The sequence below is a fragment of the Garra rufa genome, chromosome 19 (assembly GCF_049309525.1).
Source record: "Garra rufa chromosome 19, GarRuf1.0, whole genome shotgun sequence".
Taxonomy (NCBI): domain Eukaryota; kingdom Metazoa; phylum Chordata; class Actinopteri; order Cypriniformes; family Cyprinidae; genus Garra; species Garra rufa.
Window position 1 is genome coordinate 12,471,700 of NC_133379.1, and position 26,931 is coordinate 12,498,630.

The following is a 26,931-nucleotide window of genomic DNA, read 5'->3' on the forward strand; positions in this document are numbered from 1 at the left end:
TGCATTTTAAAATACAGTGGATAATTCTACATAACTTATTATTTAAAAGGTTTATATATATTTTTTAATCCCACAAGTTTATTTTCTATGAACTGTTAAATTAGTTACATTTTCCGTTAAAAAAAATGTATTACAATTCAGTCTGACTTTTGCATTGATCTAAAGAAAAACAGCAGACGGGCTGAATGAAACTCTCTGACAGTAGGTGGCGATTAGAGAAAGACAGAAATTATGTGCTTAATTAAAATTATGCTGTAACTAATGAAAATGGAAAATATCAAATAAAAGCTGATTTAAAATATTAATAAAAACTATCACTGCAAAAAATACTTTTCTTACTTGTATTTTTTTGTCTTGTTTCCAGCCAAAATATCAAAACATTCTTAAATCAAGAAGATGAGAAAAAATATTGTCTTGTTTTCAGTCAAAATTAATCTGCCAATAAGAAAAATAATCTTGCTTTCTGAATGAAATAAGATTTTTTTTGCTTACCCCACTGGCAGATTATTTAGCTTTGTTCTAAGCAAAAACTCACTTAATTTTGACTTGTTTTTTTCTGAAAACAAGAAAATAATTTTTACTCATCTAGAAATTTTTTTGATATTTTATCTGGAAACAAGACAAATCTAAGTAAGAAAAGCTTTTTTTTTGCAGTGTAATAGTATCTCAATTAAACTAAAACACCACTGCTGCTAATATTTTACTGGAAGATGAAGTATTACGAAGCCAAATTAAGAAATAAATAAATCAAACATAAGCATGGCTGAATTGTTCACAATAAGACCTATAACATGCATTTAGAAAATATATGCGAATTCACATTTCTAAAACATCAAATCCTTCATAAGAGCAGTGCTGCTCCTTAATGAGTGTGTGATTGCAAAAAAAAAAATATATTACTTACATTAGTATTATTTCATCTAATGAGGGTGTATTTTATTTAAAAAATAATAATAGTTTGATAAGCTCTCAATATTTTATTCTTGTCATAATGACGATCATGTTCTGAATTCCAATCAATTCTTTTATAAATCTCAAAGCTTGTCCTCATAACACATGTGTTTCTGGCATCAGTCTGAGTTTCTGACCCAGAGCTCTGGTCACCTCAGTCAACATCTGGCCATCAGACAGCAAACAGCTGCTTCGCTCAGTTGTACCGTGTCCCGTGTGGCAGCGGCGGTCACACAAACGGACATAAAACATCTCCTTTCCTCACATTACATCTCACTGTGGGCTCTCTGCTCTGCTCTGGTACTGTATGTGTGTTCTGCATTAACAATCAATAAATGTGAAGTTAAAGCATGCATTTTTCTTGTAAACCAGACATTTAAAACAGCTAAGCAAGCTAGTCATAATACTAAATAAATGCACTTAAGAAGCAAAATTGGGTATGATAATTAGAGAGGTTTTCTAAGGATAGATTTTAAACATTTTTAAGCATAAACCTCATGAGAAAAACTAAAGTTTCCGTAGATTAAAACTCAAGAAAGAAGAAATATACTAAACACTTTAAGCCTTATCTTACACAATTTTGCTTCTGTACTCATTTAGCAGACATTTTACCCAAAGAAACTTGAATAAACAAATGAGGATCATCAAAAGCAATTTTTCAAAAGAGTCAGCAATATTCATAGCACACAATGCCAAGGTATATAGATGCCAAAGGATGCCCAGAGAGTCTAAGACAGATTAGTAGAGGAAGGGAGAAATGCAGAAGAGAAAGATTCTTTTTGTTTTAAGAAATTAGTAAGTAAGTGCATGTCTGATTATAGCTGTGGATTAGTCACAGAAAGTGCTTGCAAAGAAGGACCTTCAATGTATCTTGTTTTAAACACAACAGTTATTTGCCAATGGGGTAAGAAAAACAATCCACTCCAAACACATCTTCAGCTGAATTTATAATGCATCACCATCAGTCATTTTCAAGACTTTCCACCCAGAGCTGGGTAGTAAGTGATTACATGTAATATGGATTACGTAATCAGATTCCAAAAATTAACTTATTAGATTATATCGTAATCAAAATACAGTTACTGTTTTATTGATTACATATTATTCACACAATAGCAATACATTTTTTACACATTCAGAAGTCTTCCAGTTTTGTGGACATTTACACAAATACTAGTTACTAGTCAGGTGGACAATTACCCAGAAAATTGAGAGGCAACACAGCAATTGACCACTGGATTTACAGAAATCATTCCAGTTTTAAGAAGTGTATTTGTGTCCTCTTGGAATTGCACAGATGCCACTCATAATGCTATAAATCAACCCTAGTGAGCTGCATATATAATCAAAGTGATTATATGCCTCCCTGTGAACGCAGAATTCTAGAGATGTAGATTCGTAAAAGAGAGTTCTTCAGACAATGTCCAAATCTATTTCCTGAAGATCTCCAGCAGATAAGTGCAGCCTTTCCTATCCTCACACTGAGTTCTGTGACTATCGAGGACTTTCAGAAATTAGACGTGCACCAGTTACTCCCAAGCTGTCTGACTGTTTCTGCTTTGTCTTTCCTTTTCTCAGTCTTTCTGTTTTCCATCGCTGTGGTCTGTCATTGAGCTCAGCACAACAAATGGTGCCAGTGACACATAAAGTTTGCACCTTTCCAGGGAGGCGTCATTAAAGCAAACAGTGTGGAGTGAAATGCGCAAAAGCTCATGATGCACGTGCCAAACGCTGAGTGCTGGAACAGCTATAAATATCAGTTATCACACAAACGGACTCTCTCAGAGAGACATGACACAGACGGCTGCGCGGGTATCATCCCAGACAAATGGCTTCCATCAGACGGACGGCTCTTTATTTTCCTTGCACATCTGCCGGCAGGATAGAAAAAACAGCAACGTGCAGCAGAGCAGATTGAAAGCAGCATTTATATGTGAATATATGGCTTTTAATGCAACAAAACCAAGTTCTAACACACCTGGATTTCTCTAATCCGAATGTATGTTTGCCCACTGACAGAGAAATGATTATAATTTTAATGGTAGGTGTATTTGAACAATGAGAGATGGAATAACAGCAAAAAATCCAGAAAAAACACATTTCAAGAAAGTTATAAATTGATTTGCATATTATTGAGTGAAGTATTTGACCCCTTTGCAAAACATGACTTGGTGCATACTTGGTGGCAAAACCATTGTTGACAATCACAGAGGTCAGACATCTCTTGTAGTTGGCCACCAGGTTTGCACACACCTCAGGAGGGATTTTGTCCAAGTCCTCTTTGCAGATCCTCTCCAAGTCATTAAGGTTTCGAGGCTGACGTTTGGCAATTCTAACCTTTAGGTCCCTCCACAGATTTTCTATGAGATTAAGGTCTGGAGACTGGCTATAGGCCACTTCAGGACCTTAATGTGTTTCCTTTTCAGCTCTACTTTAGAAACATTTGTTTGACCAATCATATGATTTGAAAAAAAAAAAAATGAAAATCATGAATCACTGTGTGACATGTTTCTGTTGTTCAGTTCACAATGCCACATGAAACTTAACTTGTGTATCCAGAAGCGTTCATATTGATACTCTTAAATTGAGTGCACTGAAATGCTACAACAGCTGTAAGAACATGACTGTTATGGCTGTGATTTTTCCTCTGATCTGCCATACTTAGCAGTGTCTTCCCTCACATGCCACAGAATAAAATAACCCTGGATTAGAGAGGAAGTCAGTCTGTCTCAGTGGGGATTCGTGCTCCACAGCATGAGGGTCTGTAAGCCCTCCCGTAAATCCAGCGGCGTCTCCCTCAGCTAGTGGGTGGCATCTGCGTATCACAGAGTTCCTCGCTGAACTCCTCTCTCTGTACAATCCAGCATAAACATATGCTATGCTCTCCAAAGTCAAACAGACCCCTGCTATTTCTCCACCTTAACTCTTTCACTGACATTGATGAAATTTTCTGGCTTTCCGTGTTTTCACTATTATACGGTAGTAGGTGTTATCACGCATCTTCTGAAAGAGTATTGAATATCTGGATCAAAACGAGACAAACCAGAAACAACCGATTGCATGTGTAAGCAGATGCATGTGTACAACATGATAACATGATCATTGAGCAATAAACAGCATATAAATCAAAACTGTCTAACGTTACTGAATGAAATGACCAGGACGTGGTTTATTACTCTGCAAGCTTTGGATGTGTTGATGGAAGCGACCTACTCTATCTACAGAATGTCTTTCACAAAAAAATGCTGGCAGGGAAAGAGTGAAGGAAAAAAAAAAAAATAGGCCTAACAAGTTTAAGTGGTACATTATTTTCAAACGCGATTAAGAGTTTAACCTTTTAGCACCACTCACTCGACACTTATTTCCCAAACTACTGCTATACATACAACTACTGTAGCATTTAGGGCAATTTTTCAGCTTTTATAGACTAATTTAAATGAGCTAAAAAAATTATTATTTTTGTAATTCAAGGAATTGCGATTTTGAAAACAAATATGTGAACCTGGACCCACATATTTAAATTGGTTTTCTATTGATGTAGGTTTGTTAGGATAGGACAATATTTGAGATACAACTATTTGAAAATGTGGAATCTCAAAATACTGAGAAAATCGTCTTTAAAGTTGTCCAAATTAAGTTCTTAGCAATGCATATTACTAATCAAAAATTACTTTTGATATATTTATGGTAGGAAATTTACAAAATATCCCAATGGAACATGATCTTTACTTAATATCCTAATGATTTTTGGCATAGAAGAAAAATTGATAATTTTGACCCATACAATGTTTTTTTGGCTATTGCTACAAATATACCCATGCGACTTAAGACTGGTTTTGTGCTCCAGGGTCACATATTACCAAACATTACAATTACCTGTAGACACATTGACAATATGTTAATCCTTTCATTTATTGTTCATTTCTTTAACTAGATGGTTAATAAAGAAAATATTACTGGAATCATGTTGTAGTTACATTTTTAATTTGACTAGTTATTTCTGGAGGAAAAAGTCTAAATAAAGAATCAATCAAACGTTTGAAAAAAAAAAAAGATTTTATTTTGTCATATTGCCTGGCCCAATGTAATCAAACGTTGCCAGATTCATGTTCATGTGTTTCAGATAAAACTGAACGTGCTTTCATTAGTCATTTCACTTTGACAGAGTCATGAAATGATCAAGAAGCAACAACATTTTCCAGAAATGTTACCACAGGCACACTTTTCCAGTGAGTCTAGGTTTTTATAAAGAGATAACACACATAATTTTTTTAGTGAATGTGCACTAAATATTTTGTCAGACATATGTCATTGGATTAGCAATTTTATTTTGAAAAACAACAACAACAACTTCCAGGTCTTATGATCAAGCCACACTTTCCATCAAAAATGCTCTTTTCATTTAGTGCCTGTAAAGAAAGAAACTAAGGAGGACCCTAGACAGTTTTGAAAGACTCCTGAGTAAAGATGCTGCGTCTCAGATGGCTGGTCTGCACCTCAGGATGTTCTCTCTACTGCAGAAACCAATCTGTCTTCAGTTAATAGACCATGACCATTTAATTCACACTCCAAAATCACAGAAGAGAAGCTTTCCAGATCACCACAGATGTGCACTTCAACAAGTAAAACATCCATAGTCAACAATTATTTATTAGCATTAAGCTCCTCACAAATGTTCCTGAAATTGTAAATGTAATCTTCATACAATTAGGAACTGCGCAGTCACTTGGCCAAACCTTCAGAAACAGTTCCAGTAATCTACTTAACAAGATATACATTACAAGTATATAATAATATAATATAATAATATTAATTTTTCCAAGTGACTAGTAAAGTAACGAATTACTTTTTAATTGACAAGAAAATATCTGAGTTACTTTTTCAAATAAGTAACACCAGTTAGTTTCCCCACATTTATTGATTAAAAGCTCTCCTGTCTCCATGTTGAGAGAAAAGATGTTACTTCAGTTCTACAATAAATGTGAACATGCATTAATTCATCTCACTCACTAAAAAAAAGGTCAAGATACAGTATTCCTCAAAATGAATATCAGTGAAATTCAACGCAAACCTGCAATAATTAAATATGGTAAATAATACAAATATCCTTTTAATGTATTTAATCCCATTTTATTAACCGATGTCTTTGCTGCCGACCTTCGATGATCCAATTCATCCATACTAATAAGCAAAAATTTCCAAAAATAAAACTTTTTATATTAAAAACAAACAAGCATGCCCTGCCCAGATTTAAAAATTCACGCAATTCATTAATTTCCATAAAAAGTCACTAGGTCACATAATTTTTTTAGGGAGTAACTCAATATTGTAATGCATTACTTTTAAAAGTACCTTTCCCCAACACTGCACGATGTTATTCAAAATGATCTTAATGTGACTTTTTCAGGAAACCCAGTCCACAATCTTAATTAAAATGATGTACACTCTTAAAAACAAATGAAGAATCTTTAACCTCCACTGAAACTTTCCATTGCACAGATGTTTCTTTATAGTGGAGAAAGGTTATTTAGATTATTAACATTCAGACTAAGAAACAAATGTTTATTTTGGGAAAAGTTCTTTGAGGGACCAAAACTGGTTCTTCTATGGCATCACTGTGGGAAAACAAGTTTTGGAGTATTTATTTTTATAAGTGTAGCATTAAATACAATCTAAAATGCACATTGCCAGTGTTGGATGGTAACGGATTACATGTAATCTGGATTATGTATTCAGATTACAAATATTAAATTTAGGTATTTGCAATTTGTGTCAATATGTCACATTTAATATAAAGTTTAAAACAAGCTAGATAAAAAAGTAATCTAAAAGTAATCTTAAAAAGTAATCAGAATACATTACTTAAAATGAGTAACCAAGATTACGTTACTAACTACAATTTTCATCACATAATACAATATTTTGTAAGTAATCTACCCAGCACTGCACATTCATTCTTAGTACTTCAGATGTGCCACTTGCACTTGCTCAAATGAGGAAATATGAAGGGAAAAAAACCATATTATCCAGCTCAATCCCTCTACGGGACAAATATTTAAAATATTTATACTTCTGTGAAAAATTACATGAATGAATCATGTGAGATAGCCTGTCCTGCAAATTTCCATATATTTCTGTCCCTGACTAAATAATATTGAGATATGATATCAATTATAGATGAGCATAATTAAACGTCCTACATTGGTTCTGGTAATGAATGGAATGGGACCCATCTGAATAAATCCTCCATGATGATCTGGCCCAACTGTGCTGAGAGCAGCTCTTCAGACATCAAGACATCTGATGTGTCTGGCGTTCCAGCCACGAGTGCGTGAGATTTATTTTGACACTCGTCACTGTTACCCATAAGCATGAATCTCAATACGGTCGTTTGTTCTGCTAGTTACAGGATGACATCTCTGTGAAAAACACATGACTTCCACTGATACGCTGAGGAGGGTTTGTACCTGCATCACTGCATGGGACACAATAGAAATCGAATGCATGGATTACAGAAGCTAATAATCGACACATAATGTATTATGCATTCTTTCCATATTACATATGAGTCTTGAAGGCGTCTTGAACATGATGCCTTCACCTGGATGTTTTTGAAGGCCTCATAGTCATGCAGCTCTGCATTTAGATGAATTAACATTTACTGGTTTATTTCTAATGAAAAATAAACCTTTGAGTCAGTATGTGTTTGCATGGTTATCAGTAAGCGCATGAATTTCTTCTTTATCATTAAATGGTCTGTTGAAGCTGGTCTGTCAGCAGTTTCCTGTCTGTGAGGCAGCTGCTGCAGTCATACTGCACTACAGTCTCAATTTACATTTATTAATTGATTAACCACATTCCAGATTTGCAATCTGATTGCATTATTTGTTTGCATGTACCTTACATGTGTTTTACATACAGTAAAAGCCAATGCAATGGAGTTACCATAACTGTGCATTTGTCATCTTTGCCCTGATGACACATCTAAAAATATCTCCTTTACTTACATGTAACATGTAAATAAACATATGCATGTTCGTAACTGTTTGACAAAAACATCTGTAAACATAAAGATATATACGAGGTATATGTGAACCTGAATGAGAAAATTGTCAGATTCAAGCATTTACATGCTTATTTTTTGTTGTGGATCAAATTATTTCAGGTTTACAGCTACCCTTTTAAGCATGACAGAAATTTCATTCGAAATGAATAACAAGATCAACTGGAGCAGATCTATTGGATCTACGTTTAAATCAAGCAAATGGCCTATTTTGGATTCAAAATGCAATTTTCACCAATTTCCTGCACTTCAGCTCTTCTACGGCATCTAATGAGACTCATCCAGTTCGCCGCAGGGACATTTTAAAGACAGTTTAGCTCTTGCATGTTACATTAATTAAAGCCTGCATAAACACAGCAAACGTGCAGCGGGAAATCCAGCGCTGTGTTCAGCCCGCTTCTCTGCTGCGAACAGACAGGACGAATGTGCTAACTCTAGCGTGCTAACTCTGCCATTAAAATATTCACAGACACCTCGATTAATATTTGATACGCCACTAAATTATTGTTACGCAGCCAAACGGCGAGAGTTGTATGTGTGTGTGTCTGTGTGTGTGTAATGCCACAGATGAGACAGGGTTCCTTTGTGCGCTGTGGTTATGAATTCATGTCCCATCATCAATGTCATGTTAATAAATTGCAATTAGGGAGATTTCCCCCATTACACACACACACACACACACACACACACATTTTTAAAAGCTGCATTTGAAGAGCCATTTAGGTGTATTTACACAGACTGTTCAGAGGTGGCATGAATGCATTTAAACTGCAATTAGAATTGCATAAATAACGCTATCATGTTAATGGATTTTTAAAAAATTTAATATTAAACTACTAAAGTTTTTTTAAGGGGTCATATGATGCGGGATCTTGTTTTTCTGTCTTTTGAGTATTACAAGCTGTTTGTGCATAGATAAGATCTGTAAAGTTACAAAGCTGAAAGTCTCAAAACCAAAGAGATATTTATTATAAAAGTTAAGACTCAGCCACACCAACCTAAAACGGCTCATTCAAACATGCTCCCAATTGAAGACCTCACAGAGTGAGTAGATTAGCGTAACACTGCCCATATGTATATGGAAAGAAAGAAGGCATAGCTTTTACCGGTTGTAGTATTGTTGCAGCCACGCCATGTTATGGAGACATTGCCAAAGTGAAAGTACTTTATTTGGCGCTCCAAATGAGGACACAACTAGAAATCAGTGGTTAAGTTATATTTGCAACACTGTTACAAAACAGTACAATGCAAATATTCAAGTGGGTGGTGCACATTTCCCAGAGGACTGTTTCCTGAACCTGGAGAGCAGCTTACAATGCCAGCTGTACACAAAGGGTTAAGGACAGTCTGCGCTTCTGACTGATGGCCTGTAAGTTTTCAAATTTAAAGAATCCAGTACTGACCATTCAAAGGCGAGTTTTAATCAGTGTAGAGTAGTGCTTGTTGCTTCTTGTTCTACGATCGCAAATACAAACATGGTGTTATGTTTACGCGGTGTGACGCGTAAAAAGATAGCATGAGTCATTATAATCAGTAGTTATGTCCCCCAAGGTACGTTTTTTATCATGAGATCAGGTTGGGTAAGTATGTAAACTATATGATAAGGGAGCTTAAAACTATTTGCTTTGGTACTGATGAGGGATCAAGTGATCCAGAGACCAACCAAACCTGTCACGTTTGAGAAGGAGGAGATCTGGGTTCAAATGCTGGGAGGGAGTTTTAATATAAATAAACAAACAAATCACAAACAAAAGGCCAACACGGCACAACACGACTAGAATCTAAGATGAAAATAAACAGAACTGAAACACAATCTAGAGCAGGAGAGCAGGATCAAAACAGAGAAACACACACGAAGACAGTACAGGAGACAATGCAGCAGGATGATGAGTGGGGAAAGAGAAGCCCCACAGCCCAGATCATGACAGAACCGAACACAAGGAAAAATGATTGAGAAATGACTGCTATAAAACTCAAACGATCAGCCATGCCTGCTTTCACTTCCTCCACCAATGTCCTTATCCAATGACACAACTAATTCATTCTGCTGACCCACTTCTGAAACTTTAACTGATGAGATGGGGTGAGACCTTTTCTCAGGGGTCTGCACGATCCTGCCCACTATTACACATGATATTTGCACAAATTGCCCCGTTTGTGTTTGAATATGAAGTACATTTTTAACAAAGGTATTTCCCAGGAGCCTCAAACGACAGATGAGTGTTTCTGCACTCTGATTTCCTCTCCTCTGCTCGCAGGCCTCCGCTAGGAACTCTGGGCTTTGAGATTCTCTACCCTATGAAAGTCTTTAAACATGAACGAGGGATGTACTTCACCAAACGGAGGAGTTTCATCATTTCATCAAACATGCGGGTAGGAGAACTTGTTAGGGAAGGAGATTATAAATAGAAGAGATGTCCTCCTTTCAAATGTGTGGGTATAGAAGGACATCAAAAACATGACAAACGAATGTCAATAAAAAGAATAATATATATTTGTTTCTTTTTTGGAAATAAATCATATATTTAATTAGCTAGGATATGTTAAATATAAAAAAAAATCTGAAAAAATTATCACAGGTTAAAAAAAAAATATCAAGCAGCACAACTGTTTCCAACATTTATAATAAATCAGCACATAAGAATAATTTCTGAAGAATCATGTGACATGAAAGACTGGAGTAAAGGCTGATGAAAATCCAGCTTTGCATCACAGGAATAAATTATATTTTAAAGTATATTAAAACAGAAAAACATTATTTTAAATTGTAATAATATTTCATTTTTTTCTGTATTTTTGATCAGCCTTGGAGAGCAAAAAAAAGACTTCAAAATCTTAGCAATGCCAAAATTCTGAGCGGCAGTGAAATGGGGGATTGCTCTTGAAGCACAGCATGCATGCAAAGTGCTTTCCCACAATTCCAGCAGTAGAACATTTGGTAGGTAAAGTTAACAACCTAGAAACCACTACAAGCATGTCAAACAAGCTCAGATATACTATATCTGCCCACTCAATCCAATTAAGGAAAGAGAGAAAGGGAGTTGCGCTCACTGGCTCACCTGAGCCAGATTCACATTTGCTCATAAATAATTCATTGTTTTAATACTAGCGACATTACAACAAAACACCCCACCACTCACGTTTCTGTTGTTATTTTAGTTTCATTGTTTGGCAATGTGGCATTATTCTTGTCAGCTGAGAATAACACAGCGAGCACGGATGACAAAATATGTCTTCATGGGAAAATAATGTAGACGTGCCACAATAAAATCTGGTTACCTGATAAGTAATAAAAAGAGAGCAGGACAGCTTTATCCCTAGCAGTAGGTGTTGTTCGCAAAGGACAAGTCACCTGCTCCATCATTTTGAACTGTGTTTCAATAGAAACATGAGCTAGACGGGCATATTTAACCTTTGCCAGACGCAGTCAATCAGACTGTCTACATGGAAGCAGCAACAATAAAACCGAAACCATGTCTCAAATCGCCCCTACAACCTTAGATAGTGCACTATTTCTGGTCAGACATGGTACGAAACCATAGTAAAGATTCAGTGGCATAGCAAGTGAGCCCTGGGCCCATATGCAAAAAATGTGTACAGGCCCCCCAACCATTATGGGCTCTAACTCACTTAACTTGTTGATTTTTCTTAAGTACATAACGTTGTGTGAGTATTCGCAAGCTGTTTTATTTACGGTATAAATGCTTGGAAATAATATTTAACGTTTTCAAGTCCATACATTATTTGTAGCACGCAAGTGTCAGCCTATAAATTCTGTCAATTTTACCATAAAATACAAACAATTAATGTGTTTTTACACTCTTTGATTTGTAGTGAGATAATAAACATGAAAAAATATTTGAATGCATGTTGAAAAAATGTATAAACACGATGTCTCATGAAATCGATCAATCGAAGTTTAAAAAACGTCAAAACATATTGTGAATAAGTCATAATAACAGTAACATAACATTTAATATTTAATAGTAACAAGTCTATAACTTTGAAAACAGGTTTAACTTTTTTTGGGGGGGGCGGAGTAGGCAGAATTTTCACATTAACTTTATGCAATATAACATGATTTTATTACATAAATTATTTTGTTTTAGTAAATTAAAGTAGTAATTTAAAGCATTCTATAGATACATATATAATGTCTGTAAGGCAAATATTCACTGAGTTTCGGATCATTTTTGTGAAGCACTCCTCCTCAAGACAGAGACGGCAGAAAGCCCATGTTTGTTTTCTTTAGCTATTTTACAAAAGCACAACGTTTTGTTGATATTGCAAGTGCACACAAATAAAAGTAGACCTTTTGGAGTTCTGAATGATGTAATACTCTTACCTTTATGAGCAAAAATGATGGAGTATTTTAGGTTTACACTGCAAGTGAAAAAAATGCAAGTGATTGTGCTGGCGCTTCCATGTCCTGCAAAGCACGCTTTAGCTTCCACTCTCCGCACAAACAATTGGATATGCATCTAACAGTGCACATTTATCTAGGTTAAATATGTCAATTAATATTGTGAAAAGATTCAAGTGTTTTATGTACACAGATTTTATTTTGGGCAAGGCTAAACTGATCAAACATGCTCAACTCATTGCTGCTGGCAGCTTGGTCGTTACTTTAAAAAAAAATTAACAAATATAAAATGTTCCATACATATTTCTAAATAAGAAACAAAACGAAATCTACTCACTTTGCCATTAAAATGCTAAAACTTAACTATTTTAATGGCTGCAACATGGGCTCTGTTCTGATAAATTGTCGGACAAGGGCAGGGCTGGGCTTGTGCAGGACTCTATTCGTTCCTTTGTTTCGACCCTACGCCCCTGTAAAGATTATCTAGTACATGCATTCAATCAAATAATGCATTGTGGTAAACACACTTAATGGTTTGAAAATACCCATAAGGTGCTTTTAGGGTGACAAATGATTTTTAGAAACAATTTTCAGCAGTTTTATGACAGTTTTGAGGATTCAAATGCCATTGCATTCTACATCATGCACCGAACACAATGGCCAACTCATTCTGCCTAATAAAACGCAGGAAGTGAACATGCATAATAGTGCGGTCCTAAAGCAGCAAATGAAAATGCTGGTAATTGCCTGTCAAATGCAGAAATGAACAAAGTGACACAATGAAAGGCAGGCTGTTCTGTTGTGTGTGCATCTGGGCAATGCACTCAGCTGCTCAATTTGCATATCTGTGAGGTGTTCGAAGACAGCCATGAAACCCTGTAATAACACAAATATATGCTCAATGTCTTCAGGGAGATATAATGAGGCTCGTGTCATATCGACATATACGAAACAAGACAATAACAAGACAATAACTTTATTCTATTATTCCACCGTCTATGCAGTGCATCTCTGACATGCTGTCGTCTGGACTCGATGACAGCATAAACGAATGGGAAATGCATTTGGCAAAGAGAATATTGCTCGAGATCAATGGATCAACCTCACCAACCTTAATTCACCCTTTAGTTTAAGGGCCAGTAGCTTATTAACATGCATATCACTCAACATCAACATATTGGCTGTTTATTAGTACTTATAAAGCATATATTAATGGCTTATTCTGCATGAGCATATATACTGTATTATAAACCAACAGCCTTTTCATGAAGTGCATTTTATTATACCCAAAAGCGAGGAATGGCTCAATGCTGCTGCACTTGGTATTGATAACATGTCAGACATGCACAGGCATTACACTCACTCTGTTTACTGAGTCATGTAACCCGACGTGACAGTCTCTGATTAATATTTCCACTGCCCCAGAGATATGCAAATACAGCGTGTCCTCTGCAGAATGACACAGAGCTGCAAAGGACTTCAACAGATGAGAGTCACAGCCATGACTTACGCTCCCAGAGACCCAGAGAAACACCAAATGGGATTTAGATTTTCAGCTTATAAAACAGACATCCTGTCAGAGAACAAAGCGTCTAAGTTCTGTATTAAGGGGCCAAGCAGTGATTCAATCTGTTTCACTTCTATATTATTCCTCTGGCTGAGGGGGGTAAAACTTTGACATTAGACACACACATAGAGAAGAGTATTTTAGGTCTTAAACACTCTAGTGCCACCAACAGCTTAAATTAGCTCATTTGTTAGTTTGTTTTTCTGTTTTTTAGGGATGCATGCATTATCGCAATATTATCAAAATCAGCTAATACAGGCTTTAAATGCAAACATTGGCATCAGCCTGATATGAAAAATCATGCCGATGTGCCTTGTCCATAAGACGAATAACTCACATGTGGTCAGAGTGTGATCTACAAATGTAATGTTAAGGACATCAATGCATCTACCTGGGGAGGAAAACAGCGGTGATAGTTATTTTTAAAGCTTTTAATGTATTCTCATTATAAAAATAAATGTATTATTGTTTATTTATTTCTAAGAAGTTTTGCTATGCACAGGAGTGACTTTGTGTGGTTTTCAATCAAAAGGAAATAAAATATTTAATTTTACATTTGTCACAATCTTGCACATCACAAACATTATTGGCAACAGATTTTTTAAAACCAAACTGTTACTGTGAAATGTGGAAGCCCGCTTAAGCCACTGAATAAAAACTTCAAAAAGTGAATTGCAACTTTTTAATCTCACAATTCTGACTTTTTTTCTCAGAATCGTGTGATACAAACGTGCAATTTTGACATTTTCTCAGAATTGTGAGATATAGTTGCAAGTGCGAGTTATAAAGTCAGAATTGTGAGATATAAACTCGCAATTCTAAGAAATGAAGTCAGAATTGTGAGATATAAATTCTGACTTTTTTCTCAGAAATTTTTAGTTTGTATCTCTCAAACATTGACTTTTTTCTCAGAATTCGCAATTGCATAATATTAAGTCAGAATTGTAAGAAATAAACTCTGAGAACATATAAGTATTTTTTCCCTTCAAAACTGAACTTTATAACTCGCAATTTTTAAATTTTTAAATTTTGAAGAAAAAAAAAAGCCAGAATTGCGAGTTTATATCCCACAATTCTAAAATAAAAATGTCAGAATTGTCAGATAAAAATTTGCAATAATCTTTTCTTATTTATTGAGTGGTGGAAACAGGCTGCTTAGTTCTCTTATCAACTTAAACTTAATAAGTGACATGCCTGGCACTGCACCACCTAGTAGTCAAATCTTAATAAATAACAATTACATGTGGTCATATAAACAGACAGCCTGAATATAATTCATCCGTCTTCTGGTTTTCTGAATTATGCCAAATAAATGAATACATGTTTTATTGTCTACGTGAGTTGGGAAAAAATAACCACAGGGCTCATATCTGTGTTCAGAACATATCAATCACCATCTTCTGTCCCTCTGACATTTGAATTATTTCACACAAACAATCTGTTGTGTCAAAACATTTTGTGCTCCAATTAAATTCTTATACTGAAGTGAGAAATGGCTTTTGAATATGAATAGTCAGTTTTTTCTTCATCTCGTAGAGTGAACTCGTTTAGGACAGAGACTGAAATGCATGCAACATATCTGAGTTTTGCCTGCTGAATAACCACGATGGTCATTTACACAAACTGCACTTTAATTATTTCTCATTCCAAATGAAACAAGAACAGCTACTGTGTTATACTTACATAAATGAGTCTTACTAACTAATTGCTAATTACTAAAAGAGTCCTAATGTAACAAAGAATATTGGAAATACGCAATAACAAAAATACTGTAGTTTGCTAAGGATCATTAAGTGGAACGAGAACAGTTAAATGCTTTAAGATTCTCGCCTCGACTCAATTTCGGCGATCATAATTCAACATTATGATTCGTTTCTGATGGCTTGCTGATTTTGGTTTCTGAATTTTATGGACTGTGAGCCGTGAAAACTTTATTGGACCCAGGGATAATATAATTACACACCTCTGGAGAGTTATTCTCCAGTAATCTGACAGTGACGTATGACTGATACTGCACAGTAATATCTGTCTGTGGCCCTGAATGTTGGAGAGCTGCAGTGGATGTTTCTGGAATAAACCCAAAGCCTGTGTAGATGATTTCAAGGCCACAAGGCCACAGAGAAAACATATTCTCAACTAAGAAGCAAACTGTTGCATTTTATTTTTGTTAAGCCAAAACATTTGTTTTTAGAGTGTATGCACAATGTAGTTTATGTCCTCTAAGGTACTAAGAAACATTAAGTGGAACAAGAACAGGTAAATGCCTTAAAGGGGTACTATTATGCTTTTTCACTTTCCAACTTCAGTTAGTGTAATGTTGCTGTTGAGAATAGAAAATATCTGCAAGGTTACAAAGCTCAAAGTCCACTCTAAAAAGAGATATTCTCTTTAACAGAAAACACTTTACAGGAACTATATAACAAATGGTTTGTTTCGGATTAAAGTGGTCTTCTTCTAGATATTGTGGAGTCACAGTGTCATTCATTTCAATTATTCCTCCCCACAGAATATGCAAATAAAGGGGCAATGTCTGGATGAGCTGTGCTAGAGACCATAGACTACAAAAAAAAAAAAACACTCTAAAGCAGGGGTTTTCAAACCTGTCCTAGAGCCTCCCCTGCCCTGCACATTTTGTATGTCTCCCTTATTAGGCACACCCAATAGGCTATATGTCGAACGTCACCTGACCAACCCCGGAAAACAGGTCTCATTGCTTCCGCTTGTCGGAGAACGTGTTAATAGCCGTAATAAATAATGGCGATATCGACGGACTTTTAAGGTAATCAGTTAAACAAGCCAGCTGTTTATTGTGGACGTTTCATTCGATATTTATATATAAATGTTAGTGAAAAGAATAAAAATTTAAAACTTTTATATATCAATCCACATATGTGATGGACATTGGTTATGATCATTTTTAGTGTCTACTTTGAATGAATCTTGAGTAAATCATGTTCATATTTAAAGAGGGATATGCAAAACGCGTGAACCGGAAGCAACGAGACCTGTTTAGCAGAAAACGGAAGCCTGTTGGGCATAACCCCTATTCAGGTCTTGCAGTCTCTACTAATGAGCTGATGATTTGAATCAGGTGTATTAGATGAGAGAGACAAGCAAAATGTGCAGGGCAGGGGAAGCTCCAGGACAGGTTTGAAAACCCCTGCTCTAAAGCATCATGCTTGCTCAAATCTGGCTCAAACTGGTACGCCAAAATTTGCAGTTTTGCATTTAGCAGTAAGTCAATCACAAAACGCTGGGCCATCGGACCAATCAGAGCACATTTTATGTTTCAGAAGGTGGGGCTTCATCAAAACAGGAACTTAACAGAGTGTTGGACCAAGACTGGGAAGTATCAAAAAAAAATCTTTTTTGAACAATCAAGCATGAAAACCTATTTTAAAGTCCTCGTGAAATCAAAATTGACTTTATTTACTTATTAGTGCACATTGCTAGTCTTGAGGAGAACAATTAATCCATGCAAGTTAATCCACTGAAAAAAAAATGTTTGTCTTGGTAATCTTTAATCAAAATCTGAACATTTGTTTCTGCTCTGGAATGGCATTCAGGTTGGGCGAACCACGCCCTTCCAACCGTAGTGAGAGACAGACAGGAGGAGCGCTAAAATAAAACCCTGCCCTCTATTCAATATTCTTTTTTCAGTTGGAAAAACATAATTACACTAAAAATAAAGTCTGTAGCAACATCTGGTTCGCACACACTTTATTACACCCCAAATTCTAAATCAAAATTGTTTAAAGGGCATAGCAGGACCCTTTGAGATTTTCATCCCTACTTAGAAACTCATCTTTAGCCATTGTAATTCAAATGGATCATTTGCACCATTTGCAGGCAATGATGTATGCAGCAGGGTTATTATCTTTAAAGGGGTCCTATTATGCTTTTTCACTTTTTGAACTTTAGCCAGTGTGTGGTGTGTATGTTTGGGCATAAAAAAACAAAAACAAAGTTACAAATCTCAAAGTCCACTCCAAAAACTACAACAAAACGCCTCATTTGGACTACAGCATTTGTTTTCCGGAGGCTATTATGTCACAACATACTGAAATTCAATTTGTTGGCGGGTGGGGGATTCGCCTAACTTTAGCCATGTATTATGGACAGGCACTTTGGGGATGCTACAGCGAGCCGCAGGTCGGCTCGTTTAAACGCGAGCTTTAACTAAAGGGTCCATGAACTGCTCCGGTAGCCATGCTGAAGCCCCGCCGTTCACGTGTATTGTACAGAGGGTCCAAACTCACGCAGATCTGCGGCTGATGTAAACGACAACATTGACTAGTGATCATCCGTGGACGCGTCGGCGCCTCGCTGTGGACGTGCAGTGTGTGGTAAGAGATTTATTCATCATACAGTGTAGATAGCTTCACAAGCCTTATGGTTTCGGGCATGCAAATAATTAAATACATTAGCACAATAATGATAATATCACGTATTGGCGATCTCGCAGGCTGACGATAGGACCAATATGGTTTTATGTACTCACCCTTCATGCATCCTAGGTGTATATGACTTCCTTCTTTCAGACGAATGCAATCAGAGTTATATTAAATCAATTCTGGCACTCATACAACAGCATAGACTGAGCGGCACGGTCAAGTGTTCCATCAGTCCAAAATAAGTCGATCCATAATAAAAAAAGTGCCTCATATGGCTCCGGGACGGTCGGTAAAAGCCTCCTTTAGTGATCATGTGTGTTTTTGTAAAAAAAATAAAAAATATCCATATTTAAAACGTAAGAATCACTTTAATCTAGTTTGCTGCTTTGGGAAGGGGCGCAGCAGGGCGGAACGCGGTCTACTACGCTGTTTGCCAATCACAACGCAGTGGGACTGCTGACCAATCACAATACATTTGGTTTTTCGGAAGGTGGAACCCGGAACTAATCGAGCCGTTTGTGCCAGCCTGAGGAGGAAATTATTGTAATAATGTAAATTATGTGAAAAATAATGCGTTTTTTGAACCACTAAGCATGAGAGCATGTTCAAGTACACCCTCAAAACGAAATAAAGACTTTGTAAAGGAGCATAATAGGAGCATAATAAAAAAAAAACATTTTCGTCCCTTGAAGCTAAATAAACATTTGATGAAATTTTATATATATAAGCAATATCACAGAGTAGCCGTGAGGTCGCAGCTATAAGTTTGATATTGCGTTTATACAACAGTTTGATGGCTGTTTAAATACATAAGAAACAACCCCCTTTTGTGCAGAACTACAGTCAAATTTCAATTTGACAAGTTAAGAGCTGAACCCAAGCCTCTGTTACTAATTCAAAAACGTCACTTTAAAACTAGTATTGAAGGAACGTTGAATTGCTTCATTAAAAGCTTATTGTATTACTGTATTAAAAGCAGTGTATTATGTAGAGTATTATCAGAGAGAGATGGATTAAGCAAGTGTGATTACCTGCATCTGATACAGCATTCATTCTTCAGCTCAATCTGAATAAATTCACAATAAAACATAAGTTTAAATGTCTGCTGAGGAAAGACAGCCACAACCACAACATCCAAAAAAGTTGCTAAGCATTTCAGTTAAAAGTACAAATGCAGCACTCTGATATATAGCATTAAAGTTACATAAAATATAACGTGATGAGATTTTGCTCTCAACCAAAACTATTTGCTCTGGAACAAATAATCGATTAATGAGACCAAAGACTACCCGTTAGATTTATCCAAAACAAATTATATAAGAGCCAGCAGGAAATTCCATAAGAACTGGCTGAGGTGAGGCTGCTCTCGGTTCATGAGCGCTCGAATGCCCGTTGACGCCTTGGAGCTCACATCTCTGGAAAAACGGCAAAGCAATTTTTCAAATAGACAGTATCTTTATTAACAATCCACATATTTAACGTCTAAACAAGTACATTCTTGGAAAACTCTTAAAACAATATTTGGTGACAAAAATGATGATGAAAAAATGTAAATGAAAGCAAGGATGTGTTAAAAGTGATAGCAAAGTTTCATATTGTTAAAAAAAAGATTATTTATTTTGAATAAATGCTCTTCTTTGAATTTGATCATTTTTTAAGGTAAGTGGATGCAATCAATTTATTTTAGCTGCATTTAAATAAAAAATGTTGAAAGCTTGTAAACTAAATTTGTTTATTTAAATGTAGCTAAAACAAATTGATTGCAACCACTTACCTTATTTTTTTGTTCAATACAGTATTATTTTTTTCAATTATAGTGGACTTGCTGAAATGGTTCTGTTATCACTTGAATATCTTTTAGTATTTAGTATTTTAGCTTCTCGTTTTTATTTAGTTTAACTTGAAGCACTAAAAATACTAAAACTAAATAAACTGAAACTTATATATAACATTCCAAATTCATGAACTCCGTTTCTTATTAGAAGTAACAATGCACAAAGCTCTTTGTAATTACTGGATGGAAAGTGCAAAACAAATAATGTTTAGTAAGGGGAAAACTGTAAATCTGGCAACCCTGGCCTGAACTACAGGTGATTCACAGAATCAAAGAGGACCTGCGTTAACTGCACATTTTTTCTCTGTTAGCCTAAAGTAATGCATTATTAACACGTTAAATTCAACAGCCTTAAGTTCAACACAAGAGACTTTTTTTCACACAAATGTTGCATGTTGACCATTTTTCCGCCCCATTTTGACTGACAGGATACAATCAACCAGGTTTTTGAACAATAGGCTGATAGTGCTGATAATTGTTTTAAATGGTCAATTCTGATCAGGGCATTCCTATAAAATAGTATATCAATGATATGGAGGTTGTAAACTGGTTCTGAAGACGAGTGGTGCTGTAGTCAGTTTTGATCTACTCCATTTACGGCATTAGACCTATTTGATGCGAGTATCGTAGTACATTATTAAATTACAGAGCCGTTTCGTCACGTGTGTTATGTTGTAATATGGATGTGACCGATTGGTTTATTAGTTCAGGGCTGGCATCTAAGACTTAAAGGACCATGCCTCATTTTCACAAACTCTCAATCCATTACGTTCTGGTGTGACCAAGACGCATAAGTGAGGTGCTGCGCCTTATTGAATTCCCTTCCAATTAGGGTAGAAAGGCTCCTTAATGGGCTCTGCCTCATGATATCGCTTAATTCGCGGCAATAACAAACCACTCGTTGTGATTTCAAGCAGACTCGAGGCCAAATGAATCCTGACAGTTCAGCCGCTGAATGCGGGAGATCTGATTGTGCATTGTGTCTGCCACAAAAGCACAAGCTTTCTCCTGTCTTTCTTCTTGAGTGACCTTTTCGACGTGCTGCCTGCGGCACGTTATTTATTTATGATTTGTGTGGAAGCCAAAAGGCTGTCAGCCTGCCCTGTTATCGTTTGGTCATCCGCTCAAGTGGCTGGGTGGTTGGGTAGACGCGTGGCGTTCAGAAACTGGGGCAGTCTGATTAATGTCAGCCTTTGGAAGCGAGACGCACAGACATGACAACAAAGAGGCCTCTCTGGAAGGCAGGGAAACTGAGATAACGCGCCGCGATACGCAGATGCGTGCACATGAGAAGGTAACGTGATGCCAGCCGCCGAAAGAAAAATCAAACATGCCACTGCGTGTTTTGTTAAGTTTAGTCCGAAGTCAGTGAATAATTAGTCCCTAAGGGGAAATCAACACATCATTTGCATATTTCTGACACACTAGAGATGCTGTCTGTCTGTCTGTCTGCACCACAAATGATGGGAAACTTTTTCTCCAACTGATTTTTGTTAAGCTTTTGATCTGCTATGCTCAGCAAGGTGTAAATCCATAAAAGTAAGAGTTCCTTTGAAAATCTAGTTCAAATCCGAATCTACATGCTAAAACGTTAAAAGCAGTTTCTCCTTTAGCATTGCCATTTCTACAAACTATACACTGAAGGCATAATTTACTCTTAAAACTAAAATTTTTGGGCATTATTTACTTATTTTGTTATTACAGGTGTGATAAATGCGTGCATAAAAAGCATCATCATGTGAAAAAGAAGTACATTTTTGCTTACTTAAGGGGAGACACTGCAGGCAAAAACGCAGTTTTTTTCATGCACCTATCAAGTTCGAGATTTTGGGCTTTTTGTTTTTTTATAACATGTTTTATCAGACTAGTGGAAAGAAAACATCCAAAAAACACTGTTAGGTGTTTCTTTTATAGCACTTAATGTCAATAGAAGTACAATGCATATTTTTAAAGGCTGTATTCTCAAAATTAGTTTTTTCTCCTACACTGAGTCATAAATCTCCACTTTAGTAGCACATACACACACCAAGCTTTACATTTTTATTTCTGTCTATATCCTGAAGGTTTTTACAGAGGGATCTGTTCATATATTATTTGCTTGGTTTTATTCAAAATTTTATTCCCAAAAATATGTGGAAAAAAATATAGTGTTTCCTGTCTGTTCTTTTTACATTTTACATGTTTTTTATGAATTATGGTGTGACAAAATTAGATACTCAAAATTCCCTCTGTAAAACTTTTGACTCTAATATATATAAAAAAAAATTAAACAAAAATTTTGAAACTGACTTCATCCAATGTTTACATTATTGTATTAGAAATGTATGCACATTAGCACATATTTCATTAAATAATGCCTCATTTGCATATGTAAACCTAACATTTTAAAAAACTTGTAATACAAAAAATGTTTGCAATTATCAATGTAATCAATCAACTGGGTAAGTAAGGTGATAACTATTAGTTAATTAGTTACAAAAAAGTACTTAAATAATACACTGTCAAATAATTTGCATTCAGTACAATTATGCACACATCTTTTACAAGAGTTGTAACTATTTCAATGTGTTAGTTTGCTAGCTACAGCAGCTTTCAGACAATCATTTCATTCAAACACAATGGCCATAAAGATGTGCAAAGGTTATTTTTGATTTGGCAAGGTCAAAGCACGCTCTGCAATCAATACAGAAATCATTAAAGCTGCACAGCACTACAACCACAGACACATACGTAACGTGTGGAGCGGCGCTACCCTGTTTGAGACACACTGCAGCCAACATACAGTAATTCCTACATTCAACCTGAATTCCTTGGTGTGTCACCCCATGATCCCTAATCAGATCACTGAGATCCCTAAAGTATCCTTTGGTTTTCCATTAGCCATCTCATGCTCGGTGCCACTCACAGTTGGGTCACTGATTTTAAGACAAACTTGAAGAAGATGACAGAAACTCCCCAGGCTGATGCACATACTCAATTTAAACAGCAGTTACCCATTGTTTTAATGTGTGGAAAGGGTTTTTAAACAAATGTTTACTTCACAGGGCAAACGCAACAGTTCACATGACATGCTTGAACCAGAATGCACAAAAAACATCATTATAAATATGCAAGTTTGGACTTACTTTGCTTGACTTTGTTCTCAGCCCCTTCATATTGCTGCAAAAGAAAAGGTGGAAATATTAGGATACAGTCCATAAATGTGGGAACAGCTGACTGCTAAACAAAGCTAACTATTTCATTGGTTAGTGGTAAGGCTTACAGTTTTACATGTAGTACACCAGAAAATCCAAAATATACAGTACAGACCACTATGCATGTCTGATTATGTCAAATGAGGGTTGCAAATGGGTGGATAAACTTTTGGAAACTTTCCTAAAATTCCCAAAATGTTCCGAAATATTCCCAAAATCCCAGAAAGTTTCCAAAATTTCTGGACAAGGAACAAATAGATAAATAAATAAATAAATAAATAAATAAATAAATAAATAAATAAGAGGCTTTTTTATATACATCTGAGCCAGTGTTTATTTGTTTTTGTTTTTCATTTTCAAATATTGTAAGGCATTTCTTTGGGGATAGATGTATTAGACATATATTTGCAACATGTATCAAGTTCATGGACAAATTGTGTATGCATTTGTAAATCATTTTGAGACAATTTCATCCCACAGACATCTGACAAAAAAGGTCAATATTGGAGCCGATGCAGGTATCGGATTGGTGCATCCCTAAGGTAGACTTTAGGATATTAAGTGTGAGCACAACATCCTCCATGCTGACCATCTTGATCACAGATCAGAGCACTGATCTCCTCCAGGCTCAGAGCCCTGCCTTCTCTGTCACATCACTGTCTCTACAGATACTGTAACACTTCAGCTTCCCTGAGGCTGATCTTCAGCAGTAGAGGATAATTTATGTGATATTTATTGTTTATGATACTATCGTAATTGTTGTTTTAACAATGTGCAAGTTGACATTATTGAGTATGTCAATCAATTTGCAACAAAAAACAAAATCACATCTTGAGAGTGCAAAAGCATTCACTGCCTGATGAAGCCTATTAGAATGCATTTTGAATGCCTCTATAATGCAAGTTACATAAGCATAAAAAATATCCTTGGAGGTTTTGTTCTTTATGTTTATAAGATATGATACAGCAAAAGTGCCATTTTCCAGAAGACTCTGATAAATTGCATTGATTTTATACTACAGTTCAACAAACAAGAAGTTAATATTGAGTGAGACACATTTTAGACACAATATTGTCTGTTTTTTTTTATCTCTCTCTCTCTGTTTCACCAATAAAATAGTTCCAAAAAAAGCTGGAGCAGAACATTTATGAGTCACAGGGCAATACTGCAGTGTTTCGTTTCTAAATGAAGCTGAATGAGTCAATGATTCAATGATCCATTCATAAAGACTCTTGCTTAGTTTCTAAATAAATCAGCCATTTAAATGAATCATTTGAATGAGTGATTCAGTGAACCTCCGACTGGTTGTTTTAGTGTTATATTTATTTATACATCAAAAGGCCTAAACCAGCCAAGGTACCTGCACAAAAACATGCTTAATTACAGTTATCCCAAAAAATATTGTAAAATAAAACGAGGACTAAAACCTCATTTAAAAAAAGTTTTTAAGAAAATAAAAGAAATAATAAAATTACTGAAAAAAATGGATTTACGTTTTTTTTTTGTTTTGTTTTTTTTTTGTTTTTTTTTATTCTGAAGCAAAATAAAATATACAAAAATGTTTCATAAATAACACTTTGCCCGAATTTTCCCCCATTTTACAGTCTGGAGAAGTTAGTTGCCGAAAGTCAGAGCGAGTCTACAGATTTGAGCAGATTTCATAGAAAATCACGTAATGTATGATGGTCACAGACTACAATTTTTTAGCTTCAGAGAATGAGTGAATCCAGTCAAAGGATATCAATCATGTTTAATACATATATATATTTATTTTTTATTTTGGTGTTTTTCAATTTTTCTTTGATAGGACAGTGGAGATATGACAGGAAGTGAATGAAAGACAGAGATAGTGGGTGGGGTCGGGAAAGGTCCACAAGGCGGGATTCGATCACGGGACACCCGAGGCGTAACTGCACCATATGTCTTTGCACTGCCCACAAGGCTATTGGCGCCGACCATGTTCAATATTTTAAGATGATTTCAGAACACATATTTTTTATATTTGTCATGAGTAGCCTAACAACAAGGTGCACCTTTTGTGAGTTTGTTTTGATCGGAACAACTTTAAAGTCTGGTAATGTATGGTCCTCAATTATTCAGTGTATGATGGCCAGTTTTTCCTCTGTAACTATTACAAAGTCAGTAAGTGTATGATGTCTAGTTTTTATAAATCTGTTCAGATTTTAGAAGTTGTGTAGTGTATTACAGTCTTAAACTGAGATTGAGAAATATGTATATGAAACACCTGCTAAAGTCATTCAAATAATCAGATTTTCATTGAACACAATTATGTCAAAGTTATAATATTTGGCTTTCATTAATTGTTTTGATCAAAATAGTAAATGTGTTGGTGTTCTCTAAATCAATCAGATCCAGAAAGTGAATTGAAAATGTTTTTGTTTGTTTGCTTGTTTGTTTTAACCATCCATTGGTAGCCATGTGTTATCATTTTGTGTTAAAATTACTTTTTAAAGAATTTGATATCACTAAACCACTTCTGTATCACTCAATCAGTTTTCTCTAGAGTACAAGTGTTTCCTTTTCTGTGGTCAGCTGGTTACTTTTTGTACTTTTTTCAGTCAAGTGTTTCATTGAAATTGGAGTTATATAATCAATTTAAAAACACATAAACAACAAAACAAACAGATGATGATTATAAGTCATGACTACTGGTGATTTATTGAGGTCTTATAAAGTGAAACGATCGGTCTGTGCAAGAAACTGAACATTATTTACTACATTATTACTCAAGCAAATGGTCTGGAGTGATGTCTGGTTCACAAACAAATCATTCTTTTGAGCTGGTTCTTTTGAGTGAATAACCAAACTGAACGGTAGCATCTGAAACAGGTCATGGCTCAAGCAGCACAGATCTACAAGTTACTCAATCAAATCCTTTTCAGATGCCTGACAGTCACTCCAACTCAAAATAAGTCAAAATAGTGGTGTATCTGATCCTATTTTGAATGAAATGAAGACTGATGAGCCGCTGATATGAGCATGTGTGAACCAAACACATGAATAAAAGGGTGAAATGGATGATTTTATAGTTTCTTATTGTTTGCAGTGCCCTCCACTAATATTGGCACCGTTGGTAAATTTGAGCAAAGGTGACTGTGAAAATAAATGTGCATCGTTTATCCTTTAGATCTTTCATTAAAAAAAAATCACAAAATTTTAACCTTTCATTGAAGTAAAACAATGGAACCTGGGGGGGGCGGGGTCTCATTATGAAATAAATGTTTTTCTCTAGTTCACGTTGAAATAAATGTTTTTCTCTAGTTCACGTTGGCCACAATTATTGGCATCTCTATAAATTTAATCTAAGTAAAATATCTCTGAAAAATATTCCCATTAATATTAAAATCTTTTAGCACACCAGGGTGGCTAGGAGAATAAAATTGTCCAGCCATGACTTTCTGTTCCACATGATTATAAATATGAGGAACTCAAAGGCCAAATCCCCTTAATCATCCATCACAAGAAGTAAAACCAAAGAATGTAGTTTTGATGTGCAGAACAACTTTCATGAGCTTCACACAATAGAAAGTGGCTGTAAGAAAAA

At 35.6% G+C, this 26,931-nt stretch overlaps 1 protein-coding gene across 1 annotated transcript in view; it reads right to left on the reverse strand.

Annotated features, from left to right (window-relative positions):
- fstl4 (follistatin-like 4) overlaps positions 1–26,931 on the reverse strand; it is a 264,025-nt gene that overhangs the window by 214,838 nt on the left and 22,256 nt on the right. Inside the window, exon 3 of the mRNA XM_073824962.1 lies at positions 23,298–23,331. Within this exon, the coding sequence (XP_073681063.1) occupies positions 23,298–23,331 (34 nt within the window). The remainder of the gene's footprint in view (positions 1–23,297; positions 23,332–26,931) is intronic.